Genomic DNA, 9,342 nt, shown 5'->3' with positions numbered 1-9,342 from the left:
CCTGTGAAAGGTGGCCCAGGGAAGACTGAATACTTCTTTCGAACACTGATTCATATCTCTCCTAGGGGCCCCGCCCCAACCCAGACCCAGACGAACCCCTGGGGACTCCACTTCGCAGTCCTTCACAGTACACAGTACACCCTCAAATGAATTCCACTCATAGGTACAGCTCTTCGTAGGAAAAGGGACCCACCCTCCCTCCTGGAGGTCCAAACCTTTTAAAGTTTACCCTCTTGTCCTCTCTGTAGAAAGGGAATGGGTGTGAGAGTTTGGGGTAGAGGAGCAGGGGCTGCAACCTGAGTTCCAGCAGAAGTAGTCCCTGAAACACATGACCTCTGCAGTTGATCCTTCCTTCCCTGGTTCCCTAGGAAAGAAAGAAAGTGAAAAGTTTCCCTAGGCAGAGTTGGCAAATAAAATCGAGAAATACAGGCTCCTGCCCTCAAATGCACTCCACTCCAAAGCCAGGGACAAATCAATGGAGCTCCCCTTCAAGCACCAAGTGCTCCACAGGGGAATAGTATAAGATAGAAGAAAATTTCTTAGGCTCTGGTCGCCTCCCCTACTAGCTCTCACATCACCACTCCCATCTCTCAGGAAGAGGTCAAAGGATGAAAGATACAAATACTTGTGATCTCTGTTTAGCTGATTTCACCCAAAGGCCTTGGGCCTGGGGCACTCCCTCACAATCAGGACAGGGACCAGGGCCAGGACCTTGGTCGGAGGGATGTTATGGCCCCTGCTGACTTGTATTGGCTGACCACTGCCTGGAACTGATAAGGGGATCGAATGCCCAGAGACCTTCAACCTTTATCCTGCCAGAGCACGCCAATGATGGGGGTGGGGGGGTGGGGGGAGGTGGGTTGGGTGGGCAGCAGCTGCTTTCTGAATTTGTTTTATTGGGGGTGGGCTGTGCTTGCTGATCTGCACTCAGGAAGGTCATTTTGGTTCTAGTGTTTTCTCCCCCATCTCATTCATTACACATTAACTCAAAAAAGTACAGAGTCGATCACACCTGGCCTCTGGCCCTAATCCTCATTCTCCTAACCTGCATTCCCCTCATCCCTGTCCCTGATTTTATCGCTTTTTTTCTGTCCCCCAATACCTCTCTGCCAAGTTTCAGTGAATGGGGGTAGGGTTGGGAGATGAAATTTACCCATAATGGTACAAAGATACCAAGGGCTGAGGTCGTCAGATCTGATACATCAAAGTTTTCGAGGAAAAAAGAGAAGAAGACCCTAGAAGTCCTGCTTACTGAAGGATTCAGATCCAAGGACTACTGGTCCCAGGCCCCAAAGGAATGAGTCTTGAATAGGACTAAAACGTATCCCCTTGGCATCCATTAAGGCCCTCCCTTCGACCCCATCACCAGGCTCTCCTATATGCTGGCCTTTCCTCCCCTAACTTCTCTAACTTGTTTACTCCAGCATAGTCCCTGCCCCACTGGACTCCTCCAAAGTCCTTATCACCTGACGGGGTGGAGTGGGGAAGCACAGAGATATATAGCCCCTGCCTCCTCGGCCAGGCCAGACACAGACGGCGAGGACAGCATCCCTGACCAGGTACAGTAAGGGAGTAAGAGGCGAGGGTGGTGTCCACAGACTTCAGGTAGAACAGGAGGGAGCCGGGTTGGAGTGGACGTGTAGGGAGCAGGTCGCAGGGGAAGGGGGAAGCCCATGCAGCGTCAGTGACCTCCCCTGCCCCTAACTGTTCACAGGCCACTTTTCCTGCCGTTAACACCATGAAGCTGCTTGCATTGACTGTGCTGCTCCTGACCATCTGTGGCCTTGAAGGTGGGTGTGAGCTGAAGAGGGGTCCCAAGGAGGAGAAGGTGCCCCACTGTCTGTGCTCCTATGCCCAGGTCTGGCAACCAGAGAGCTTAAAAGGAAAATCATCCCCTCTCTAAAGCCCAGAAAACCCATCCAAAGACCTGGAGTTGGATACCTGTTTGGGGAGAGGGCTGAGAGCTGAGGCTGAATACTGGCAGAGATGTGGGACTCATTGTTGAGGGCTCAACTGAGAGAGTGTGTGTGTGTGTTTCTGTGTATGTACAGGGGCTCTGGTTCGGAGACAGGCCGAGGAGCCGAATCTGCAGAGCCTGGTCTCTCAGTACTTCCAGACTGTGGCCGACTATGGCAAGGACCTCATGGAGAAGGCCAAGGGCTCAGAGCTTCAAACCCAAGCCAAGTAAGTCTCAGCAAAGGGGTTCAGGGACCAGGGGCCTGTGGAGAGCAAGAGGCGAAGTTCAGAGATCCCACAGGGCACTGAGCTCAGGGATGGGGGGCTAGGGAGGATGAGGTTTAATTGTAGAGGAAATGCCATCATCACCCTACAGATCCCTCAGACCTCCTCGACAGGGAGGGGCAGCAGGAACTGGGCTTCGAATTTCTCTCTCTGTTCCTCTGCCCAGTTGAGAGCTCGCCTCCCCTCCTAGGAGCTTCACCGTGCCAGGACAGACCAGGCACTGGGGTTTGGGGCCTTGGGTCTCACCTCCCACCACAAGAAGGCCAGTACCTATCCCTCACCCTCATTTCTAACCCCTCACGTTGCCAGGGCCTACTTTGAGAAGACGCAGGAGGAACTGACGCCCCTGTTCAAGAAGGCTGGGACTGACCTGCTTAACTTCTTGAGCAGTTTTATAGACCCCAAAAAGCAGCCTGCCGCCCGCTGAGGTGTGCAGACCCGGGCCTCCCACCCCTCGTTCGTCCCTGGAACACCCACTGGCCAGGCCTGAGACTCCTCTCCCTACCCACTCCTTGTTTTCTACAATAAACTTTGCAGGAATTAAGTTGTGAGCCTGGTCTGTTTTGGGGAACCAGGAGAAATAAGGGTTGTGGGGGAAGAGCAGGACGAAGAACAAAGAGAAATCTGCTTCTAACAGGAAAGGGTTTTGGTGTGAAGGGGTGGAGAAAGGGTTCACGAGACCAGTGATGGAAATGACAGAGTGGGAGGCGCTGGTGACTCTTCTCCAAACCCAGGGAATCTTTTTACAGGCCTGGGAACGCCCTAGAGAGACTTTGCCTTGGACATGGTACCTTGAAAGGCACGAAAGATTCATAATCTGAATCCCTAGACTCCTAGAGGTCATGGGAAATGAGAGCACCCCTCAGAATTTCCTCTACCACACTATGAAGAGGAGAAAGCTTCCCCAAATGAGCCCAGAGGTGTCACCCAAGGCCCCTCCCCTCCATTCTGAGCCAGGGGACACTGTGCTTCTCCCCTGAAAAGAAAGTGAAAGTCCCTCAGTCATGTGCAACTCTTTAATTCTCCAGGCCAGAATACTGGAGTGGGTAGCCATTTTCTTCTCCAGGGGATCTTCTCTACCCAGGGATTGAACTGAGGTCTTCTGCATTGCAGGCAGATTCTTTATCAGCTGAGCCACCAGAGCAGCTTTCCCTGGAGGTGCTCTAATCCTTCCATTTAAAACCTCTCACCTAGACTCCTGTCTGCAGAACACTCATTCCAAGTATCTCCCCCACTATTGAAAGTGTTAGTCACTCAGACATGTTCAACTGTTTGTGACCCCATGGACTGTAGCCCACCAGGCTCCTCTGTTCATGGGGTTCTCCAGGCAAGAATACTGGAGTGGGTAGCCTTTCCCTTCTCCAGGGGATCTTCCTGACTTAGGGATCAAAGCCAGACCTCCTGCACTACAGACAGATTCTTTACTGTCTGAGCCACCAGGGAAGCCCCTCCCTTACCATTATCTGGGTGCTGTTCATAGAACTGACCTAAATTCTGGTGGCTATCTTAGAGCCTAGAACTAGCAGACGTGATAGCCAGTTAAAGGCCCGGTAGTTCTCCAACTTGGTGGACATGTAGGACTTGAGAAATTCTGGTAGCTGTGATACCTGGCTTAAATCAAAATGCAATGTAAGTCAGGCTGGACTGATGCAGGAGATTCACAATCCCCAAATGGGATAAATGGGCATTTCCAATAAAAGTTTGTTTACACTGTATCTTTAAAATATTTACTTCCCTACCCTAACTCATTCTTCATATCTCATCTGAAACCACCTTTTCCCAAGACATCAGAAATGGCTCCAATTTCTTCTGTATACTTTTTAAGACTTTTATTTTATATTGGAGTATAGTTGATTAACAATGTTGCATTTCAAGCACATAGCAGGGTAATTCGGTTATACATATTCCATGTATCTGTTCTTTTCCAAATTCTTTTCCCACTTAGGTTTTTATAGAGTATTGAACAGAGTTCTCTGTACTATACAGTAGGTCCTTGTTGGTTATCTATTTTAAATATAGCAGTGTGTATATCTCCATCCCAAACTCCCAATCTATCTCTGTCCCCCCTTCTGTATATTAATCAACCTCTTCAGTCTGGCTTTCTAGCCCCTTACCACTCAAAATTACTGTTTCCCCTTTCTTTCTCAGTATCTTTTTTTTTTTGCCCCCCGCGTGTGGCCAAACATGCAGGGACAGAGATCTGTCCCTCACTTGCAAGATGACCTTGGACAGGTTAATTAACTTCCAAGAGCCTGAATTTCCTCACAGGGCTAATGAGTGGATCAAATGGTACAAGCTGGAAACATACTGAAAAGTGTCAGTCACCGTGCAGTGCAAAGTACTGTCCAGCACGGGGTGGGGGTAGGGGGAAGATGGGGGTAAGCCTGGAGACCTGGACCCATTCGCACAGGCCTGCGGGATCGGAGGTAGGACTGACATCAGGTGGGACTCAGATACTGCCACAGAGTCCTGCCTAGAAACAGGACCGGCGCTGACAAGGGGCCTCCCTTCACCACCCACCCACGCGCTCAGAGGAGCTGGCCTCCGACCTGGACCCGACTCGTTCCCCTTCGCCTTATTTGCTTGCCTGCTCAGTTGTGTCCGACTCTGTGACCCCTGAGCTGTTGCCTTCCACGCTCCTCTGTCCACGGGATTTTTCGTGCAAGAACACTCGAGTGCGTTGTCATCTCCTCCCCCACGGCATCTTCCTGGGCCAGAGGTCAACTCCAGATCCCTGTGCCTCCTGCTTTAGCAGGTAGATTCTTTTCCACTGTGCCTCCTAGCATGCCCTCCCCTTTGCCTTACCCTCCTCCAACCCCAACCTGGCCGCCTGAGTTCCATCTTACCCCAGAATCCACAGAAAACATCTTCCACTAAACCTTCCGTTGGGAGTCTCACACAAGCATCTGTCACACCGTCCCTTCTGCACGCTTGGCTTTCCAGCTCTGCTACTGCCCATATGCATGTGTATTATGAGATGTGCTTACTCTCCTCCATGTAGCCCACTCTGATTTGGATTGGTGACTATCTGGGGTTGGACAGCCAGGCTTGCCTGCAGCTCAACCTTGTTCCCGTTGTCAGGCACGGAGGGCCATGCTGGGTGAGAAAGTCATTTCTTGGGTTTGACTGTTCTGAATGTGCCTAGACTGCCAACACATTACTCCTTGCTCCAGCTCCATGTTAGAGAACCTGGGGGTCAGGAGTTTCTTCCTTCCCCCAGTCACAGTCAGCATTCATCCCTCAATCAAGTAAAACAACCCTGATGTCTATTAGACTACGAGCTCTGGCAGGTCAGGAACCAAGTTTGCCTTACTCGAAATGGTATCTTCAGTATCCAGCCTAGGCTAGCAGAGGCTAAATAAATATCTTAAATGAATGAATGAATAGAGTCCAGTCCATGGTGTCTTTATTGATGTTAGTCCCTTCCCACTGTTCAGTAGGACCTGGGGATGGGGAAGAGGGGAAGGGTGGCATAAAGGGGTGAGACTAGAATATAAACATCAATGAAGAGCATCTGAGGTCTTTGACAAGGAGGAGGAATCACTGGTGATTATTAATGGGGGGCAGAGGATCATTACAGGGGTAGGGTCAACTGGCATTAATGGTGGGGAGGCATATGTGATGCCAACCACAGGGCTGGGAGGAGAGTGTTAAAAGGAAGTGACAAAGGGCGTCTGTTCTAAAGCTACTGTGGCGGTTTCTCATGCTTCAGGGTCTCATAAGTCTCCTGGGTCCGGGTGCTCAGGCCCTGGAGATAGAGGTCAAAGGACAATCAGGAGCTTGAGCCCATCACTGGGCCTCCTAGCCACCCCCACAGGCTCCACCCCTTCCAAAGGTCACTCAAAAGCCCACCCTCTTGTGCTGACTTCCTGGACAGGGAGTCCAGGTCGGGGTGGGGAGGCAGGTTCCCTTACCGTGTAAATGCCATCTGATTTCTGTGGAGGCAAAAGGGGCAAAGCATTAGAGACTGACGTGTCCCACAGGACCCCTCAACATCTTGCCCTCCTAGGGAGGTATTTGGCCAGGGGTGACTGGCTCCCTCAGGCCACTCGGGCACGAACGTACATGTGCCCATAACACTGCCAACACACATGTATACACAATTCAACTCTCTCCTGTACTCATCGTCACTCTGCACTGGACTCTTCCTCGTCGCCTGCTGAATATTTCACTTGTGACTTGGCTAGCTGGCAGGGTGGGTAGGATGAGGTGGGAGGGGGTCTCTGAAGCTAAACAGATCAGCACCTGAGGCCCATGCCCCCACACAGAGACCACAGACCCCAAGGCTAAAACCCCAGAAGGGCTGAGAGTCTGAGACATTGCTGACGCCCCTTTGAGGGTGGGTTCATACCTCACTGGCGGTAGCTGCCTTTCGCACCTGCAGCTGGAGTAAAGGAAAGTCATTAGCAAAGGTGAAGTTAATTGGCCCAGCGCCCCCTCCAGACTTCATGCGGGAACTTCAAACCCCCTTTTCCCCTTGCCTTGAAGCCGTGCTGCCACCAACCTCCCACTTCTCCTTCCAGCCCTCAGCCCACCCTGCCCCTGCCTTACCTTGAGTCGGCAGTAGAGCAGGGTGAGGACAATGCCGTAGAGAAACAGGATGGCATCCAGGATATAGCAGAGCTGAGGCTCTGCCAGGGCCGCTGAAGGTAGAGAGCGCATGCATCAGGTCAGGGGCAGCGGGGGAGAGCTGGTGCTCAGAGGAGAGAAGGGGAGGGCTCTGGGAGGTCGGACGGGGCCTGAAGGAGCACCCTCCAAGGGAAGCAACTTCATCTTCCTCTCTGGATTCCTATTTCTCTTACCTGTTTTCTCCTTCACCATAGGGTAGGGGTAAGACAGGAGTGTGAAGGGGTCTGTTGTGATGCAACTTATAGTTTCTGAGAGTTGAGAGCCTTCCCCTTTTAGCCCCCAACCAACTTTTTAGCACCGTGGGTTCCTCAGGCACCACTGAGCACTTCATAGCCCTCAAGGGACCCATTTGTGTTCACTGGGCTGAAAACCTCAGCCCAGAGGGGTAAAGCGAGGGGAGGCAGTGACAAATTTCAGCAAAGAAACCACAGGGGTGTCTTTGCTAAGTCCTGTGACCTGTGGCTGAGGGCTGGACAGGAAGGATGTGAGCTGAGGAAGGGAGGGAAGGCAATCACTCACTCTATTATTGGTCATCTGGCCTCAGCCACATTGCTTTCCCCCTCGCCACCAAATCCTGAGACACTGAAATATGTAAAAACAAGCTGCCTGCTTTCCTTGGCCTTAGGGATACCGATGGCTCTACACACAAGGTTGAGTGAGTGTCTCAGCCCAGGCTCAAGGGAATGACTACAAGCTGTATGGATTCCGGCTCCGGGTACTCTGCCCTGTTACTCACTCTGGGCCACTGAGAGAGGAAGTTTGGTGCAATGAAAAAAATCAAATAAAGTCTGAGCTCCAGCCTCTATCAGCTCCGACCTCTATCAGAAGAGCTCGTGAGCATGTGATATATCAGTTAAGTGCGTTTTATGCTGTGATGTTCTTTCACACACAGTATTGCATAAATCTCAAAACTACCCCTCGAAGGAAACATCATCGCCATTTTGTAGATGACGAAACCAAGGCTAAGAAAAGTAGTTCTTTAGGGCCACAGAGTTAAGTGACAGAACTTGAATTCAAGCCCAGGTTTTCCACTTTTAAAGCTTGCACCCTCTCTTTTATGCCTCAGTGGCCCTACTACCTCATCTTATGGCAGCAGACTGGCCCCTCACTTAGACCTTCCCTCCACCTTCACAGCTGGGCTGGTGGAAGTCCATCCCACTCCATCTTTTTTAATTTCCCCACTTCCCTTAAGTTTCACTAACCTCTTCCTCCCTGAACCCCAGCTGTGACTATCCCGTCTCCAAAAAACAGACAACTCCAAGAGAGCAAGCAGTGGGAGATCAGAGAATGATGGAGCCTCAGAACTACAGAGACCTTCATTTTCTGCCTCCGTATTTCTCAGCTGATGCTCCCAGCTCTCCAGACCTCAGCATCGTGTGCTGCCTGCCCTCATTCCAGCTGTGCCTTAGTGAAAACCCCTTAGAGGCAGCAATTGTGTTTAACTATCCTTGCCTCACCCCTAAACACAAGGACAGGCCCCTGCCTTCCTAAAGGGGGCTTTATAATTGTTATTTAACCAGCTAGAGATCAGTTCCCAATGGACAAGACCAAATGCACCCCACAGAAAATGCTCATCAGGGGAAATGGAAGCTTTCCCCCAGACCAGCTCTTCACGTCACAGAACCACTCCTCTGCCAAACTGAAGCCTTATGTGTGTATTAGCCCTGAAAAAATAAGAAGGGGACAAGAGGGAACAATTCCTGTGCCCTGATGGGGATGGGATGGGACCAGCCTCAGGGTCTCTGTGTCCACCCGCCCCATGCCGGCCTTCCTCCGCCTGTTCCTGCCGTGTCCCTCAGACACATGCCCTTGGTTCCCACCCTGGAGCCCCGCTCCAAACCCTCACCAAACCCTCTCACCTGCTTGTTCAACCAAAAGGAGTAAGAGCAGGAGCACTGCCGGGACCATCCTGGGCAGGGGCTGAGGGGCCGAGAGCTGAGGATCTGCCGCTCTGCTGGCACCGCGCAGCTGTGCTGTGAGCAGCTCCCTGACCACAGAGTTCCCCCCTTCCTGCCACGCCTTCCTCCGAGCTCTGGCCCCTTCCCCTTCCTGCAAGAGAAAACGAGCAGCTCCCGGAAGGGCCATCTAAGGAAGGGAGCTAGGAGATCTGAACTCTCATGCCTCCGTCCTCCAGTGACCAAGCCCCTGTCACCCATGGAAAGAGGGGTCGCCGTGCTTGGGAAAGGCTATCTAAACCCACCGTCTCACTCCAGCCCTGTTCAGAGACAGAACAGTGATAAGCTGCCCCTCAAGATTCTCTATGACCCCACGATAACCCTTCTCTCCCATCTGGAACTCTGTACCCAGGCTTGACTTGAGTTTATCAATTAGTGAGGGCAGCAAGGTTTGGGCAGGGGGGAAGTGAGGGGAAAAGAGGAAATGGGGAATGCAGAAGTAGAACAAGAGTCAGAAACGGGGGTGGAGATGAACAGGAAAAACTGCCAAGGACTGAGTCTAACAGAGAAGTAGGTG

General features: G+C 51.8%; 2 protein-coding genes across 2 annotated transcripts; one reads left to right on the top strand and one right to left on the bottom strand.

Annotated features, from left to right (window-relative positions):
- Nucleotides 1,518-2,785, top strand: APOA2 (apolipoprotein A2). The gene is made up of 4 exons (XM_005677161.2): nt 1,518-1,559; nt 1,715-1,790; nt 2,052-2,184; nt 2,551-2,785. Exons 2-4 carry the CDS (start codon nt 1,739-1,741, stop codon nt 2,666-2,668), a joined length of 303 nt encoding a protein of 100 aa, XP_005677218.2. The 5' UTR covers nt 1,518-1,559; nt 1,715-1,738; the 3' UTR covers nt 2,669-2,785.
- FCER1G (Fc fragment of IgE receptor Ig) lies at nt 5,631-9,308 on the bottom strand. The gene is made up of 5 exons (XM_005677163.3): nt 8,730-9,308; nt 6,793-6,884; nt 6,593-6,625; nt 6,156-6,176; nt 5,631-5,989 (listed from the first exon to the last, which is right to left on the bottom strand). The coding sequence occupies exons 1-5, from the start codon at nt 8,953-8,955 to the stop codon at nt 5,927-5,929; spliced, it is 435 nt and encodes a 144-aa protein (XP_005677220.1). The 5' UTR covers nt 8,956-9,308; the 3' UTR covers nt 5,631-5,926.

The sequence above is a fragment of the Capra hircus genome, chromosome 3 (genome assembly GCF_001704415.2).
Source record: "Capra hircus breed San Clemente chromosome 3, ASM170441v1, whole genome shotgun sequence".
NCBI lineage: Eukaryota > Metazoa > Chordata > Mammalia > Artiodactyla > Bovidae > Capra > Capra hircus.
The sequence above is the reverse complement of the archived record's forward strand: the minus strand, read 5'-3'. Positions and strand labels throughout refer to the sequence as shown.

Bases quoted from the DNA above. Each gene is read 5' to 3' on its own strand.
- APOA2 (XM_005677161.2), top strand. From the start codon at position 1,739: ATGAAGCTGCTTGCATTGACTGTGCTGCTCCTGACCATCTGTGGCCTT. The intron at 1,791-2,051 runs GTGGGTGTGAGC...GTGTATGTACAG, and splicing joins GACCATCTGTGGCCTTGAAG to GGGCTCTGGTTCGGAGACAG. The intron at 2,185-2,550 runs GTAAGTCTCAGC...TCACGTTGCCAG, and splicing joins GAGCTTCAAACCCAAGCCAA to GGCCTACTTTGAGAAGACGC.
- FCER1G (XM_005677163.3), bottom strand. From the start codon at position 8,955: ATGGCCCTTCCGGGAGCTGCTCGTTTTCTCTTGCAGGAAGGGGAAGGG. The intron at 6,626-6,792 runs GTAAGGCAGGGG...CCTTTACTCCAG, and splicing joins TGCTCTACTGCCGACTCAAG to CTGCAGGTGCGAAAGGCAGC. The intron at 6,177-6,592 runs GTATGAACCCAC...TTGCCTCCACAG, and splicing joins AGGCAGCTACCGCCAGTGAG to AAATCAGATGGCATTTACAC.